Raw genomic sequence first — 18,338 nt, 5'->3', positions numbered from 1 at the left:
AAGCCACAACCTTTCCTTAGTTTAGGAGAACTGTAGACTTTCAGGACTAGCAGGCTACATTCTTTCTGCCTCTGCGGTATAAACTCTGTTAACACGTAGTCAATCTGCGTGCATCCTAGCTCATGCTGCATGACGGTGATATTTCAGTTTAGCGTTTTTCCCACACTCTTGCTGCGCGATGATATCGGGACCATTGCGTTTCACAAGGTAGGCTTGGAGAACGTTTCTTTTTTTTTTTTGTGAAGCCCCTACAGTTCCAAAGCCATATAGTGTTTGCCCTAGTGTTGAGTCTGGCCATGATTCAACCACAGAAGGATTTGTTTTTGCTGTTCTGCCAGTTGGTCCATTCTAGTTCCCATTGGGATGACTAGTTGGCTGAGCTGGGCTGAGAGTTGGTCTATCCTCTCCGCGTTACGCTGGGTAGCAATGGCCGCCTGTTGTACTACTTCTTTGAGTTGCTGTATGTCGACCTCCAGTTTGTCTACCCTGCCCTCGGCCTTCTCAAGGCCTGATTTGGTCTTTTTAACTCACTTTTTCTTTTCCGGTGCAGGTGCCTCTAGATCGGTTTCGGGCGGCTTATCGTCCATGGCCTCCTGGTGCTCTTCCGGTTGTCTGAGTTGAGCTTTGAGCTCATTGTTCTCCCTTTGTAGCTCGATAACATGATTACAGAGCTCCTGCATCTGAGCTTTTGTTTGCTCCTGGTAAAGCTTCCATTGCACCTGTTGCTGTTTCATCATTTCGTGTTGTTGTTTCATTTGCTCTTTGAGCTCCCTCACTATGTCTGAGTAATGGGAATCGCTCCCCAGCCTACCTTTTTAGAAGGTGGTGCCCCTTGCTTCTTGGGTGGGGTGGGGGTGGCCAGCTGCGGTAGCTTCGAGAAGGATGAGGACCGCAGTCGCTCTCTGCTCGTGGCCCGCGTCTTGCTCTCGTCCCGCCTGCTGTGATGTTCTGGTAGTTTCTTCTCCTCCTCCTCCCCTTGCTGGAGCTTCTCTTCCCATTTTCGTTTCTTAACCATGTATGGAGTTCTGAAGACCTCCTTGCAGGTTTTGTCACTGATGGAGTACGCCTTACCACACAGCTCGCAGGTAGGGTTGCAATCGTGTTCCTCGGTTGGGCTGGGGATGCTACAGCCCCTGCACTTTTCCTCCTTGCTCTTGCGTACGTCGTAGTGTCCCAGTTCTCCGCACTGATAGCATATGTCATACTTTTTCTTGTACAAGTAACAGTTCAGGATGGCACCTAGGCATTTGATTTTCCTCGGTACCTTCTTGGTGGTGAATGTAAGCATGATGGTCTTGCTCTGTTCTAGTCGTCTGATCTCCAGCACCTTAGGGTTCTCCTCGTGTTCTGCTATCCCCTGCTTGATCTTTTGCAATGAGGTACTGAGTCCAATTCCATGGATGACTCCACAGTGGGCACATCGGCTGGCCGTCCGACAACATCACCATGAATCCCTTTCTGCTTTTTATGCAGGTATTGACGTTTGGAACTGCAGTGACGGACAGTTCGACGGATGAAGCAGTGTACCAAATCTTATCGACTTGCCTGAACGGAGCCTGCGCACACAAAAAGTCGCGCCGAGTCAACGCCATCGACTGGACACCGCCCCCTCGCACGTAATCGTCTTGCCCCTACTTAAGGAGCGATCCGATCTGGGATTCCTTTAGTGGGCACATCGGCTGGCCGTCCGACAACATCACCATGAATCCCTTTCTGCTTTTTATGCAGGTCAGTAACAAATATGGTTCTATTAGAACGAGTGATCATTGCTTCGTCCAGCTGGTGTGCCCCCACAGTGTGTGTACATTATTTTCGTGCATCCGCAATGTTTTTGTTGCTCTTCTCATGCTTTGCGGTGATGTCGAGTGTAATCCTGAGCCTGGTAATACAACAGAGCTGCTTCAGCAGTTACTCGAAGGACAGAAAACTATCCATAACCAGTTGGATGGCATAGATGCGAAGCTAAAGCAGGTAGAAGACTCTGTATCAACAATAAAGGAATTAGGCAGCAAAATCACTGACTTAGAAAGCACTATTCAAAGCCTAGAAAAGAAACTGGTTGATCTCGAGGACAGAAGTCGCCGCAACAATGTTACCATATGTGGCATGATCGAAAAGGACGATGAGACTTCTGAATCACTCTCGGAGACTGTAACCAACTTATTTCAGGAAAAACTAGGGGTGGAGGTCTCTTCGATAGAGAGAATTCACTAAACAGGGCGTAAACAAGCTAACAAATTACGACCAGTAATCCTTAAATTATTTGACCACTGAGAAAAAGTGAGCATACAGTTGAATCCCGCCACAACGAATACCGCCACAACGAAATTTCCGCGACAACGAATAATTTTTTATTCCCCGCGAGTATCCTATAAGAATTAATGGCCTAAATTTCTCTGCACAACGAACCATTTTTGCAGAGCGTTTCCGCTTCAACGAAATTTTCGCGTTCAAAATCGAAACCGAAACTAGTTTTATTGGCGAGAAGTCCAAGTCAAATCCAAAGCCACATTAAGCATGAAATCACGTGATTGCAGTTCCGCCATTTTGGCTTTGTGTCGTGGTATAGTGCCTAGAATATACTGGCTACTGTGCCGTCCGGCAGCGCTTCCCTATGGGCGAGGGTGGAGCAATTTGCAATGAAAGCCAGTTCATAGCGGCAGAGGGCGCTGCTTGTCGGGAGGGTACCACAGGAGCAGACGACGCGGTTTTTTCGTTTCAGAAGCCAGTCTGTTGGTGTTGTGCGTGCATATGGGTTTTCAACTCGGTTCAAGCTGAATCTGGTGCTCTTTTTTTCACGAAAGTGCAGCGTTTGTTTTTGTGAGTGGGGAACTGCATATGGAAGTCGTTCCGTGTGCTCTTGTAGCAATTTCGGTGTGACTGAATCCGTTGTGTGCGTGCGCTGTGTGGGCGCTGTGTGCGCCTTTGGGCGCTGTATTTTTTTTTTTTTTTTCATCATATCTACGAAGAACAAAATGAGTTCTTGATTGTAGTTTTGTCTGCACGGAAATATGTCGAAACCAAAGCGGCAGTTCAAAGAGAAGGCTTGCTTTGTGCCTTTCTGCAAAAGCGGTCTCCGGTCGAACAAGGAGAGAGTTTCAATGTTTACTGCACCATCTGATGCTACGCGGCTCGCAGAATGGGAACGCCGCATCAAAAGAAAAGACAGAAAGTTATCATCAATGGCTGTGGTGTGCGAGAAACATTTTGAGAGCGACTATATTGAGCGCGTGTTCCGTGTCACCGTGAACGGCGTTACAAATGAGCTTCCCCGCGATAAACCACGTCTGAAGCCCGACGCCATACCTACTATATTCCCGGATTACCCTAAACATCTTGCGCGCAAATCGCCAGCAAAAAGGAAAAGTAGAAATCTGTGCGAGAAAGAGCCTCCAGCAAAGCGTTGCAGGCGTGGTGAGCCAGAAACCTCCGAGTTGAGTTCAGCCATTGGGAGTGCCGAACCAGTGATCCTTGAAGAGTCTCGGCCCGCCAATGGAGGTGAAAGGAATGAAAATTGCTCCAAACGTTGTAGTCCTGAAGTAGCAAGCGCTGCTGCTGCTGAACAACCCCCTCCAATTACCAGCGAGAGCATGCACCCATTCCTCAACATATCTATTCCAATAACTTGGATGAGAGTACAACGTTTCCCGCAGAATCATTGGCTTACGCCTACTGTGAAGCCGAAGAAAATAATTTCGCCATCATTTCCACGGAAAAAATGGTAGTGTTTGAAAGACCTTCACCTGATGGACAATCAGTGGCAACGGTTTACCTGAAGGGAAGAAAGAAGTCAGAACAAATTGTCATGACATGCGAAGAGGCCGAATCCTTGATCGAGGAAGTGACAGCTCTTTGTGGTGGATGCGGCATAAAGCCTGCTTCTGGAAAGTACATTTCCTGCAGGGGCATGATTTTTTCTGAGAAGTGTTTGCTATCAATAAAATCCGATGGAGAGTCCTGTGCTTTCTGCAAGTACCTGAGAATTCTGGCTCAAAACCAAGCATGCAGACAAAAGAGAAGGGAAAGTGAAATTGCGAGGAAGTCTGATGAAAAGAAAGAATCAAAGAACATATCTCGAATTATATCAAGGACTAAGAAAAAGTTGGCAGGCGCAATGATGCAAGTGGCTCACATGAAAGAACAAAATGAGGCTCTTTGTGAAAAAACATTTGACAGCAAAATTAAGTCCCTTCCCACAAAGCAACAGCTGGCTGTAAAAAATTGTTTCCTGGCTGCACGACGAAAGTCGCATAAAGGCATGCGATACGACGACGAATGGATTCTAGAATGTATGTTGATGAGGATGCGAAGTCCGAAGTTATATGAGCACCTCCGAAGAGAAGCCATTATGGTCCTACCAGGGCGAACTTGCCTTCAAAAGTACCTGAAGCGTTTCAAAGGTGGTTTTGGCCTCAGCGCTAAAGTCTTCAATGCCTTAAACGAAAAGACGAAGACCATGGATGTTTACAGTCGTCATGGTGGCCTCATCATTGACGAATTAAAGCTATCGGAGAACCTAAGCGTGAAGTCAGTTGGTGAGTAAAGTTTTTATTAGATTCTTGGAATGCTCTGTGCCATATACGGAAAATGAGGAGTTTTGCTAAGCATGTCTACACAGATTACAGGTATGCGCCCACAAACAGCCGGAAAGGAGGCTTTTATGTCTGCATTTCAGGGGCGGTCAGCGTGCGTGAGCGATACAAACGTCAGTTCACTGAACAAAAACTAGGCTGAATTTCTGCTAACAAAAGTAGGAACGATTTTGCCACTCCCCAACATAGATCTAGAGAAGTGATAAAAGAATACACTGGAATATTCCTGGAGCTCGTTCTGGCGCGAAAAAGGTGATAAAAGAAAGTATATATATATATTCTGATCTGTGTTGAAATATGTTTGGACATTAAGCAGTGTTCCTTCTGGGTTTCTTTTTCAATTAAGGCGACATCGAAGGCTTTGTTGACCTCGGCGATCATACACCTGCTGACCAGAAGAATGTGCTGGCAGACCATGGCATGGTTTTGCTGGTTCAGCCATTTACTGGTAAGGTGTGTTTAATGCTTTGAAATATTGTCACCAACCAAAATTAAGAGCCCATGTTTTCGCGTCCGAGTTGTTTTGTTTCTTCAGATGCGGCGCCAACAGGAAATGTTCTTCTTTTCCCCACTGATGTCATCTGCAGTGTTTCCAGGTTATCGTATAGACCTTTTTATCGGGCGAGGGAGATTCGAAAAGCCTCCTCTCTGGACTTTTGAAAAACCGGTTTCCAACGACCCAGTAAAGAGGCGTCATCCTTCCCGCCCGCCGATGCAAAGGTCTATAGTGTACTACAATTTATAGTTTCAAGAAGGCTCCCCTCTGCATATATGTGAATGGCCTGTGTCACTTTGCAACAACGGCGAACCAAGGCCGCTGGCTCCTCCAAGCAACTTCTTGAAAAAAACGTCTCAAAGCTTGTTTGTCCGCGCCATTCGGTTATATGACTTCGGGTGATTTGCAGCGAGTATATTTAACCGCCGGGCCACTGAACGCAAAGCGTGGGTGTGTGAAGTGAAAATCGCGAGTGGTTCCACAGAGCGATTATCATTCCCCGTGTCTCGAATGTGTCATATGACACAATTGAAGCTCCTGCGAGGATTCGATAGTCTACACTTCAACAACTACCTCCATTAAAGTCAATTTTGTGCTTCTATTGCTTAGCACCGTGCTTCGGTTGCGGTACGTTAGCCTAACAGGGTTGGGCTTTTTCATTATTTTCTTAAAATTCTTCATTTAATTCAGCAATTGGTACGACGCCGAGCCTTGGGTGTGTTTTCTTTAGGTTGACGATTTTTCAGCCTAAGGTATACTTGATTCGCATTTTTACTTGATTTAAACTCTTGCTTTCTCAACCAAACTTCTATCGAATATGTTCACTTCCTAGAGACGAAGGTGGCCTCGAAACGCGTCAGCTCCTAATAAATTTTGGTTGTAGCCAGTACTTCAACCCTATTTTTTCTCAGACTTTCCACATTTGATTAAGAATGTCAGAAACGGGTTTGTTGCAAAAGGATACCTCACACCAGCTGGACATGTTCACTGCGGCATCATACAAGCAGCTTTCGAAGTGGATCGGGAAAATGTGACCCTCAAGGTGATGCCAAGCATAACAAATTTTGCACACATCAAGCCGAACAGCTTTGAAAAAATGAAAGTTGACATCGCTTTTCAGCTGTTTGGTGACCAAGTCATCAAAGGACTTTTCATTTACAAAGAACAAATTCAGTCTTCATATGGGATAGTGCAACCGACAGTAGATTTCGTGCAAGATATGAACCGTCTGATTCGTATAATGACTTCGCGAACAAGCGAGAAGGCACTCAAGCCTAATAGTCCGAACGAACAATATATCAAAGGCTTCTTAGAGTATCTGCAGGAATGGGAGCAGCATGCGAAACCAGCTCGCGGTGGCTTCCTTACGGAAAACACATTGGCAGGATTAAGAGTGACGGTCAAGAGCACACTTGACTTGTTGTCGTTCCTGACGTCGGCTGTGGGGTTCAAATATCTGCTTACGTCCCGAGTAAGCCAGGATAAAATTGAAAACCTTTTTGGGATAATTAGGCAGTCGTCGGGATGCAACGACCACCCCACCGTTTCACAGTTTCTCGTGACTGTGAATCTACTAGCGTTCTACAACCTGGCGAAACCGCCTAGAGGAGGAAATTGCACTCCAGAGGTGACCAAAGCACTGCTAAACCCAAATGAGCTGTGTGAAACAACGAGCAGTTTTCTCTCAGAGAAAATAGATGACCTACTTCACCACGGAAATCCCAGCGAAGCTCATGACGTTGTTGAAGTAATCGTGTCTAGCAGTGACCATGAATCATACACAGAAAAAAAGAGCAATAGTGCTGTAATTTATTATACTACAGGCTATGTGGCAAGAAAGATGATTGCCAGGAGCTGCTGTCCACGGTGTGCAGACTATCTTTGCGTCAGCAAAGCAGAAGCTGGTGCCGATGCTTCTTCATACTTTACTGCTCATTTTGATAATGGGGGCCTGGTGTACCCTAGCCAGAGCTTGTTAACTGCTGTAAAGGCCATGCAGGATGCCTTTACAACGTTTTTTAGTAAAAACGAACTCCATGAAGGAAGTTTAGTTGAATTCTTGACCCAGCTACAGCAGGTGTCTTTTCCTGAACTTGGCTGTCCAGAGCATGAAAAGGCAATTCTAACTGCAGTTGTAAAATTTTATGTTCTCTTAAGGTTTCGTTTTTTTGTCAAGGGGCTAAACAAAGAGAGGGAAGCTCGAAGGCAACGACAAAGGTTTCTTAAACAGCGCCGCTGCCAGTAAATGCTCCCCTTCATGCTCTGCATGCAACTGTCTGCGTCTTGTTATTGCAGCAATAAAAACAAGTGTTGTATTGTTCTTTCCTGCATTATTCACACACACACGCGCGCACGCACGCACACGCTATGACTAAACTGCACGTATTTGCTTGTCAGCAAATATAGAGTACACATTGAGAACCACCAATCTATTTCAATTGAATTAGTGTAGGTAGAACACATGTACGCATATGATCCTAACATTTTGTTAGGAAAAAGCTACCAAAATGACATTACACCAATAAAAGCCTATGGTGCTACCGTCGCCCAGGTACATATTCCGTTTTTACTTTGTGAGCACCGGGGATGTTCAAAACTCGAAGTTGCACCGAAGCGGCGATGATTGAATATGCCGCAAAATTCTAGTCTAAGTTCAAAACAAACCTTTAAACTGATAGTCAGCTGCCTCCAGTAGAACTGTGGTCTGTTACCAACTTGACGAAAGCAAAGAAATGCAGCGCGCGCCTAGACCTCTTGCCGGTGTTGCGAGAGCGCGGTAGGCTGCGGGCGTCGTGACAGGTACCCACCCAGTTTGCAGCGCCCCTGGCGGCGGCCGCCGGCATTCATCGCTGGCGGCGCCACCCAGGAGGCCGCAGTCGGCACACTAGCCAGTATATTCTAGGCACTATAGTCGTGGTCGCGTTGTTCACTCGCTGCCTTTATAGTGCCTAGAATATACTGGCTAGTGTGCCGAGGGCGCGCGCTGGCGTGTCCGCCGTGGTGATGCCTTCCCGCTACCACCGCGGGGCGGCGCTACCAATAGCTAAGGTGCTATCGCTCCGCGTTCGCGGCCTCGGCAGCATAGGCGGCATATAGGTCCGGATAGCGCGCTGCGCTTTTCACTATGAAACCTGTCTCTCGACCGTTTAAGCGCACTTTGTGTCTAAAAACAGTCTTGGTGGAAGACATTCATACCGTCCTAGTACTGTGCGGAGAAAATTATACGCTCAAATAGCGCTCGAGGAAGCGTTTAACAAATACTGTCTGGTCCATGTCTGCTATATATCTGTTTTATTTATTCAGCTGAACCGGATAAGGTCTTAAGCAGAACACATATTGACTTCCTGATATCCAGCGAGAGAAGAAATTTGAGAAAACCACCTAAAGTTGACACGTTGGTTGCAATAGTTTGTTAGTCTTTGATTAAACGATCGAGTCCGGGCCGGATTCAATATATTGCTATGAAATATTCCGATGACGATTTTATTTGATCTAGAGCCACTCGATTGCGATCCACGCATCGCGATCGCGGATGTTGCGTATCGTATCTATCTTCCTTCTGAGTGAGCGCTCAGTCAGCTCATATCCAGGTGGTTGTCCCGAATTATGGCAACTATATTCTCAGTCGCGATCTAACCCGGAACGGATCGACGACGACTGTTATTGTCCGTGTGACACAGGTATCAGAAAATGCCCTTAATATTTTACACTGTTCATTAATCCAACTTTGAATTTTATTTACTCTTCGGTCTTTTCTTATGGTCCATGGTATATCGCGATGCCGCAGTCAAGTGCTACGAACGTCAATACGGGCCTCATGCTTTCGGATAGTTTACGTCGACGTTTCTGCAATTCAGTCATGCTTATTGCTAAGGTGATATAGGTGATAGGTTAGTGACGTTTTATAGCGTCACATATATGCTACAGAAAAGAAGGGCGCTTTTTATGTTTTCAAAGATCGCATTCGACAATAAACACAAGCAGTCTGAATCTGTTCTTACTCTTTATTCATTTGTTTTATTAGGAAGTCACTTAATTGTTGCTTCATACATAAATGATTATTATGCGGTGCGCTTTTTTTTGTAACAGAAGGAAAGACAAGAAACAAAAGTGGTGATTGTATCACTGATTCTTTTTTTTTTTTACAAAGTCTACAATATAGTAAAATTTGAGCAAAAAGTCGCAGCAACAATAAACAAGTAAAAATATAGAAATGAACCGCTAAAGGTTTTGGAGAAAGGCCGCACATATGACACCGCAATAATTTTAAAGTAGTCTGATACCAATTTTTGGTGGTATTTTTTTTTTTTCACTTGCTAATGATGCGCTAGATATTCCTGTAATTCTCCACGTGGTTTCTCGCTTACCACCGCTAAGTAATTTATAATTAATTTTACTTTCTTCACCAGTTTCGGCTTCGCGGTTTCAGCAGCCGAGCGGTTGTTGTACGGTCACAATTGTCTAGGTCACGCGCGGGATTTAAAAAAAAAAAAAAAACAAAAAGCTTTAACCACAGACTCACTTATTAGCCCCTCATTTTGCGCTTTCAATACAGCCACTTGTTCTGCGCTCCATGCCAGTTTTCTCTTAGCTCTTCTCAGAGCGCGAGAAATGTTGCAGCATTTATTTGGCTAGTTGCATGCTTTTTCCTTCTTTCTGCGCATCTTGTGTAAGCCTCCGCTGGTATTTGCACTAAGCGCAGCTAACCCCTTCAGAGTTGACGGTCAAGCGACACTTTTTCTGCAAAATATATTCCCATGAATGATATGTGCTTCCTGAATCAGCTGGTTGCAGGCCACATTCGAAACAAAGACCCTCCAGTGCACTCTGCCTATATAGCTCTATCTTCAGCTTTAGATATTGTTGTATTGTACGCGCTTGTTTTTTTCTTTTCCGAGAGTATACACTGTAGTGTCCACAGAACTGCGTTCAGGCTTACAAAAGTTATCACTTTTTCTATGTACAAAGTGACAAAGTTCTTTTTTTTTTTTTTTTTTTAAGGCTCGATAACGCGCGTAGGCTACAGATCCAGCAGGTGCTTCGGTTAATTTGGTCCAAGTTGCAGGTATGTAAACTGAGTCAAACGGATCCCGATGCTCAAAGCTGCACGTCTGCTGCTGCGGGCATGAGTTCTCGCTCGGCTCTTCTAGCTGCTGCCAACTCCTTGGAAGCATTGTCAAACATCCTTGACGGTGCGTGCATGGCTGTCGTCTGCACCACTGGCATTACGGCACTGCGTTTTTTGTCGTTTAGCGGCCGGTTGGTCACAGAGGTTCCTCAACTTTCTTTTAGATGTCTTCTTAGGCAGAAGATAGTTCGGATAATGGTCGAATAGCATTGGCACGGTTTCAGGATTAATTCGTGGTCTATCTCTATAGCGAGCTCGTTGACGATGCCGTTTACTGTCACTTTGAACGTTCTCTCGATGTAGCTCTCCTCAAAATATTTTTCGCAGACAACACACGTTGAAGTCAACTTGCGGTCCTGTCTTTTAATCAGCCGCTTCCACTACGCAAGCTGCGCAGGGTCCGATGGCACACCGAACATAGAAACCTAGTCCTGATTCGAGCGGTACCCACTCCGACAAAGCGACATGAAACATGTCTTTTCCCTGCCCTGATGCTTTATTTTTAGCATCATTAGTCGTTGCAAATTTAATTATCTCATATGAATGCAAGAAACAGAACGACTAAAACAAAAGAACAGCGTAGACGCGTCCAAAGCGCTCGAACCCACTGATGGCTCGGCCAGCGCAGCTGCGGCAAATCAAGGGCGCGCCGGCGGCCGACGGCGTCGACGGCACCTTTACGATGAGCAGCGCCCCTGGCGGCCAAAGTTGGAAGGCATCGCCGGCGCGGACACCTCCTCCCATTGAGAGAGCCCTCCGCACGGCACACTAGCCAGTATATTCTAGGCACTATACTGCCTTTCTCTTCGACAACGACGAGTTTTCATCCGCAGGACACGATGGCAACGCAAGTGAAAAAACGCAAAACCCTTTCCCTTGAGCAAAAAGCTCAAATAATCGCCCAAGCAGAAAGCGGAAGGAAGAAAGCGGCAATTGCTGAAGACTTCGGAATTCCTGCAAGTTCGCTGTCAACGATTCTAGGCAATAAGGACAGCGTGAGAATGGCACTTGCTTCAGGCACGTCCTCGAAGCACAAAAAGGTGACGCGGCCCCTCCATGAAGAGTTGGACAAAGCAGTGCATGCGTGGTTTGTGGAAGCACGAGCCAGCAACGTCCCCCTGTCCGGAAGCATCGTCCAGCAGAAAGCCTTGAACTATGCATGCCTACTTGGCATTGATGATTTTAAAGCCAGCATTGGCTGGCTAAACCGTTTCAAGGCCCGCCATAACATCGTTGGAAAAGTGTTGTGCGGCGAGTCAATGTCAGCAGACGTGGACGGAGCAGCTGCTTGGAAGGCGAGTAACATGGCCGGAATTTTAAGCAACTTCGCGCCTGCAGACATTTACAACGCCGACGAGACCGGGCTATTCTACGAGATGTTGCCGGCTAGGACGCTCGACTTCAAGGGGCAGCGCTGTCACGGCGGCAAACACAGCAAAAAACGCATCACAGTGCTGCTTTGCACAAACATGGATGGCTCGGACAAGCGTCCGCCGTTAGTCATAGGCAAAAGTGCCAAGCCGCGCTGTTTTAAGGGAACTCGTAGCCTACCTGTGCAGTACAAGGCGAACAACAAGTCATGGATGACCCGCGCTATTTTCACCGAGTGGATGATGGCATTCGACCGCGACATGAAGCGGCAGGGCCGTAAAGTTTGCTTGCTTTTGGACAATTGTTCAGCGCATCACTCCTACGAAGTCAAGCTCACTAACACGGAGCTGAGGTTTTTCCCTCCCAATTGCACGTCTGTCTTACAGCCTCTCGATCAGGGCGTGATTCTTAGCCTGAAGCGCGCTTACCGCGGGAGGTTAATTCAGCGGCTGCTTTTTAACACTGAAACCGGCCGAGACACGAAGGTGGACTTGTACTGTCACGATCACAATATTGCGGGACGTGGGAGAGCGTGGTGATGATGATGATGATGCGTTGTGGCTGCACCCTTTGTATCGGGTGGGCTCAGTAATGTGCCCTAGCCGGGTGAAATAGAAAAACTGAGAGAGAGAGAAATGAGAAGGGATAGGGTAAAGCTGCTATGAACACCGTCAGCGTCTAGTTATTGTCCACCACATACGAAGCCGGGCTTTCGTCGTCCGGATGGCGCCACTGTGCTGTCCGCGTTCGGCCGATTCAAAACCCAGTGCGCGCGGTAGCGTGGTGTCCTCTGCCGGCTGGGGCAATAGTTTCGCGCAACGGAGAATGATGTGCTCCGCCGTCTCGTCCGCGCTCCCACATGCCCTGCAAATCGCCGCCTGCGCTTCTGGGGAGGTGTCAAAGTGACGGCGGTAGGTCAAAGTGCGGAGTGCCCCCGCCCGTGCCTCGAACAGGAGCGTGCTACCGACGCTGTTGTCGTAGAGTGGCTCCGTTGATATTGCTGCTTTGTGCTCTAGGTACAGCGTTAGTGTCGTCTTCTTCTGTGCTGAGGCATTCCACATGGTGGTCTCCGCTTGGCGTACTTGCGTCCGTACGGCAGTTTTGTACTCAGCGGCCTCCGCTGTACCGTTCGACCAGAAGCCGTATTTCCGGCGCAGGGACTGTACACGGGTACACCATCGCGTGCGGATGCCCTTTAGGTGTACATAGCGGAACACCTTCCGTGCCCAGCGGATGTCCTTCATGGTGCGTAGGCGCGCCTCATATGAGATTTTGCTGTGAGCTTCGCGGGCTTCAAAGGTCGACCATCCCATGTCGCCTTGGATCGCCTCAACAGCAACTCGACCGTGACAGCCAAGCGCTATCCGGCCCACTTCGCGCTGTCCGCGCTCGAGCCAATCTCCTGTGGGGGCAGAGAGGCACACGATGGCGTTGGCAAAGGTCAGGCCCGGCACATGCACCCCCTTCCACAGGTCACGCACCAACACATATCGGTTGCAGCCCCACAGGCATTGTCGGCGTAGGATGCTAGTTGCACGGGTGGATTTCAGCTTTAGGTGTTTTTCATGTGCTATGTATATGTCACCTTCCGTGCACAGCTGTACTACCAGGTACCGATATTGGGTTGCTTGCGGTATGTTGTCTCCGTTGGGCAGTAGTATTGCAGGGTTGGCGTCGGATGGGCCCGAGAACCGGAGCACAGCTGATTTGGTGGGGTTGAAGGACAGTCCTAGTGTAGCTAGATGTTCTGCACACACTGTTAACAGCCGCTGCAGCTGCGCCTCGGTTTCAGCCAACAACACAATATCGTCCGCAAATGCCAGTGCTGGCAACGTCCACATTTCCGGGAGACCTGCCCACAGAAAGGGGAGTGCGAAGCCTATACCACAATCGAGTAGCAATAGTTCTACTTCGGACGTGTACAGCATGTACATGAGTGGGGATAGGGGGCATCCCTGCTTTAGGCCCCGTCGGACGGCGACTGGTTGCGATGTGCTGCCATGAAGGCTGGCCACCACTGTGTTGTCTGTGTATAGGCGTGCCAGCAGGTTAGTCCACTCCTGCGGCATACCCAACTCCTTCATTCGGCGTAGCAAAGGTTCATGGGGGACACTGTCGTATGCCTTTGCCACGTCTAGGAAGCATCCAACAAGTCCCCGTGATTCCTGCCGTGCGATTTCGATGCACTGGGTCAGGGTGAATAGATTGTCGTCCAGTCGTCGGCCGTGTCGAAATCCGGACTGTAGTTCAGTGAGGTGACCCTGTGTTTCAGCCCAGCCGACCATCCATTTCTTCAGGACGTGGGCGAAGATGCGGTACAGCACACTTGTCACTGTGATCGGCCTGTGGTCTCGCAGAAGGCCTCGGTCGCCTCCCTTCTTTGGCACGAGTGACACTCGCCCTTGAAGCCAATCGGCGGGTATGGCGTCACCTGCGATAATGCCAGTATAGATTCTGGCGAGTTGGTCTCGTGCCTGTGTTTCCAGACATTTGACCAAGCCCGCGGGAATGTGGTCGAGGCCTTGTGCCGTGTGTGTCCCAATATGAGCAATAGCCCGTGTCAAGGCTTGTGGTGTCACCTGCCATGACACTTCCATCGAGGCACTGACGGGTTCAGGGCTCTTCGCTGTGCAGTTATCGCATGGCTCATATGTCGGCTGGTCGTAGACCCTTTCCAGGTGGCGCGTCAGCAGTTGGGAAAGGTCCGTAGCTGGCAATCCTGTAGCCTCATCCCTGATGTCATACTGTGGTGGCTTGCGGTCAAGCGTTTGCACATACTTCCAAAACCGCCGGCTACTGTCGTGACCCGCATTCGTGATTGCTTGCAGTTGTTGATGGTTGCACTGTGAGATTTTTCTTTGCACAACTTCTTGCATATAGTGCTTGCAGCGGAGATATTCTTCCCATGCTGGGCGGCAATCTTCGGCTGGGTAGAGTTTGAGCTGCTTACGGTGTGCCCTGTTCGCGGATCGCCTCGCTCCCAGTGCCTGTTTCACCTCTTGGTCCCACCACGGCTTCCTTTGCGTGCCGCCCCTCGAGCTGGTGCGCACCTCATGATGCGTTTCAGCTCGGCGACATACGCATCGTACGTTGTGGCTTGTGTGCGCATCTCACTCAGTTCGAATTGTTTGGCCACAGCTTCGTATGATGTTGTGGGCAGGTATCGACGGGCTGGGTCGCGGTGTTCTGTACGTCTTCTGTGCCAAGAGGAGGATGAGAATGATAGACGGATACGGTTGTGGTCGCTCCCTAGGCTGAAGTGTCCGTCTTCGTCGATATGGACCTGCGTTACGTGCGCTGCCAGTTTCGGGGACATTAGAGCATAGTCTATTGTGGTGTGGCTGTTGCGAGCGCACCAGGTGAATTCACCTTCACAGTCAGCTCTAAGGTTGGCTATTTCCAGGCCCAGCTCCCGCGCACATCCCATCAGTAGCTCACCATTCCGGTCCTGGTATCCGTCGGTGGGCTGTATATGTCCGTTGAAGTCTCCCAGCAAGAGTACTTCATGTTGTGGGGCCCATCGCTTGACATCTTCGATAATGCACTCCAGGACACGGTCATTAGCTTCGTGTCGCCCATGCGCAACCGTAAGGTACACGACGCCTACAAGCACAGGGATGCCGACAATGCTTCCGGATACCCAGATATGTTCATCACAGACCCCCGCCATTTGCACCCATGTGGAGTTTTTTCGCCACAGCACACCCACACCACCACCTTTGCGGTTTGCACCAGAGCGGTTGCGTCCTGCCCAGTTCCATTCCGGATGAATCGGAGGTTCTTCTAGGTCACGTAGATGGGTCTCCGCAACAGCGTACAGACTGATATCCTCGCTGTTCAGCACTGTAAACAGTTCCGCCCACTTGGATGCTTTTCTCGCTCCGTGTAGGTTAAGAAACCCCACATTGATGATGGTCGCTGTGCGTATGTAGCGATGTCGGTGTCTTCTCCTGCGCCTACTCACTACTGCGGAGTGCGATTGTTCAGCAGGATGTGTTGGCGCATCATTTCCCCCACTGGGTTGTAGATATTGGGGAGGGCTAGGTGTGGGCCCCATGGGAAGACCGGTGTCATTCCCCATGGTGCTGTTGCGTGGACAGCTGGCCGGGAGTCCGGTAGGAACCACTGTTGGTGTTGCCCTGGCATGGGTATTGGTTCGGGTATCTGTTCGATGTTGCCACTGCTTGTTTGCATCACACCGTCCTTGCACTGGTGTTGACCTCTCGGCTGACCTTGATATGGATGCTGTTGAGACGTCTGTTCCCTCTTTGGTCCTCTGGGCTCCTCCCGCCGAGCCTGCTGGCCTAAAAAAGCGTGTATGCACATGTTCAACTTTTCTGTCACGAAGCGAACACCCTCTGGACTATATTGCAGCCCGTCACTTTCCAACATCTCCGGGTTCCATCCCTTTGCCAGGTCAATGAATCGGTGCTTGTTCTTTCTGCACCACCGCTTTAGTTGCGCGTTGGCAGTGATTATGGCTGCACGGACCTCTCCGCCTCGGCTAGTGACCTCCGGGATCGAGCACACGGTCAGCCTTGTCGGTCTGTCCACCCCAGCGTTGTTCAATGCCCTCACGATAGCGTTAGGGTCGTGTCGGAGTGCATCAGCTAGTCCGACGTGAATTACATACCGGCGCTGTACTGACCGGGCTTGCTTCTCGTAGCTGGTCACATATGCCACTGCCTTTGCTGCATTTGCTTTCTTGCTATAAAGACAGCCTATGGTTTTGGGGTTGGGAGCTGCTGCCCTCACCGCGTCAGCGATCTTTCCGACGTTATTGTCGCCGACTAGGATTAACTCTCTGGCGACTTTGGGACCAGGCCTGACCCAGGTGTTGCCATTGTTGGCTGGTTGTTCGGGGGTGTCTTGTTTCCGGCCAGGAGCCTGTTTCTTGCACTTGCCCGTGCCTCGCCCTCTCGAGCCCTTGGGGTCTTCCTGTCCTCTGCTATGAGCTGTGCTCTGCTCTTTTCCCATAGTCTTCTGACGTTTCGGCGTGGATCCCTGCAGCTCGCCCGAGTTCTCGGTGAGATGCAACGGCATTTCACTCTGCCTTGCAGTGTCTGTCGCACTGTCCATGGGAGGTGTTGCGGAGAGTGGCGCTGTCCGTGGCTCGTCCCGGTTTTCCTGGCTATCCGCGTGCGCGGGTGCTTCGTTCGTGTTCTCCGTCTGTTCAACAGCCACCTCTGTTATCGGGCTTGCCTCCGTGGACGGCTGCGTCCTTGGCTCCCCGTCACGGTTCTGTTCGGCGCCACCTTCAGCACGGCATTGTTGGTGGAGTTTCGTGGTGAGCTCTTGGACCAGTACTTCCAGCTTTTCCGTTCGTTTACTTAGCGCATCATTTTGTTGGCCCTCAAGTACACGTAGTCGCGCGCTAAAAGCAGCCAGTTTTTCGCATATTTTGCACGTGAAGGGTCCTCCTTTCGTTGCTGTGGAGACGTCCGGGAAAGGCGTTTCGTCCACGAAGACCCATCTGTCGCATTTGTCGCACTGTACCTCGGGATGTTCGGCTCTCTTCCGACGAGTCAACATTTTGCGTGCCATGCTGACTTCTGGCGACTAGAAGCGGCACCTTTTGGCAGCCGTCAACGACACTGTCACAACGCTTGCACCTTTTGGCAGCTAGCGCCACCCAGTGTCTCCCAGACGAAGCCTGTATCTAGGCGCCTTGAACCCAGGTGGCGGCACACGTCCAGCGTAGGTAGGCCTGCACGCTGCCGATGTCGGGTTCAGCGTTCATTCACTGTATACGAGCACCATTCGGGATTTTTGCGGCGGCACACGCTTCACAGAAATGCACACCCAAATGCGGCGTCGCCGACACCCGTTGTCAGACACGACATGCGCTAGCTGCGTCGAGAGTGAAGCGCACGTGGGCGCACGTGCTCCGCATGAGCCCCAAGCACGCTCACTGTCGGCCAAGAGCACACACAGCGCACAGGCCCACGGATCCACACGCACACGAATACATCGCCACTTCACGCATGTGCACAACCCACCTCACAACACATCACATACCACGATATCCCGAGACGCGCACCTACCGCCGCTAGCGCAACGGTGCGGCTCGACAACGCCACACACACGGCAAAACTGCGTTCTGCGCCTTCTAACGGCGCCCGTCCGCTCCAGTTACCCTCGCAGGCTTCTCTGTACCCTTACTCCTACCTTGCGCTCAGCAGACGCAGATCGAAACCGGCGCCAGGTGACGCTTTGATATCTAGCGATAGCATGTGCCCCAGCCGCTGTGATGAGTGAAGCAGATATCGCTTCACTCATTGCTAGATATCAAAGCGTCACCTGGCGCCGGTTTCGATCTGCGTCTGCTGAGCGCAAGGTAGGAGTAAGGGTACAGAGAAGCCTGCGAGGGTAACTGGAGCGGACGGGTGCCGTTAGAAGGCGCAGAACGCAGTTTTGCCACGCTCTCCCCCGTCCCGCAATATTGTGATCGTGACAGTACGTGGCACTGCAGATTATGTCTGCTGCCTGGAGCACACTGGGGCGCTCAGTAATTGTGAACTGTTTCAGGCACGCCGGATTTGCCGAAGGTCGACCCGTACACTCTGCTGGCCTAACACCAGGCGTTACAGACGACGACGAAGAGGCGTCACCGGCTCCGGGGATCGCGGCCGCCTGGAAAACGCTGGGAGAAATAGGAACCTTGCCGCCTAATCTCGAGCTCGACGAATACATCGGCGCTGACGCTTGTGTTGTTGTTCACGAAGATGTGAGTGATGAGCAGATCATAAAA

At 49.8% G+C, this 18,338-nt stretch overlaps 1 protein-coding gene across 3 annotated transcripts in view; it reads right to left on the bottom strand.

The window, feature by feature from the left end:
• The window catches only part of LOC146194406 (uncharacterized), a 136,598-nt gene that overhangs the window by 36,209 nt on the left and 82,051 nt on the right, over window positions 1-18,338 (bottom strand). The window contains exon 1 of one of the 3 annotated variants that reach the window (XM_084597401.1): window positions 812-1,553. The exons of the other annotated variants lie outside the window; for them this stretch is intronic. Coding sequence (XP_084453527.1) covers window positions 812-1,288 — 477 coding nt within the window. The 5' untranslated portion in view covers window positions 1,289-1,553. Of the gene's footprint in view, window positions 1-811; window positions 1,554-18,338 lie in introns of those variants that run through there. 3 annotated transcript variants of the gene reach the window in all.

The sequence above is a fragment of the Amblyomma maculatum genome, chromosome 3, assembly GCF_055883805.1.
Source record: "Amblyomma maculatum isolate TAMU_Amacu chromosome 3, ASM5588380v1, whole genome shotgun sequence".
In the NCBI taxonomy this organism is placed as follows: Eukaryota; Metazoa; Arthropoda; class Arachnida; order Ixodida; family Ixodidae; genus Amblyomma; species Amblyomma maculatum.
Note: the sequence above shows the minus strand (reverse complement) of the source record. Positions and strands in the feature narration are given on the sequence as shown.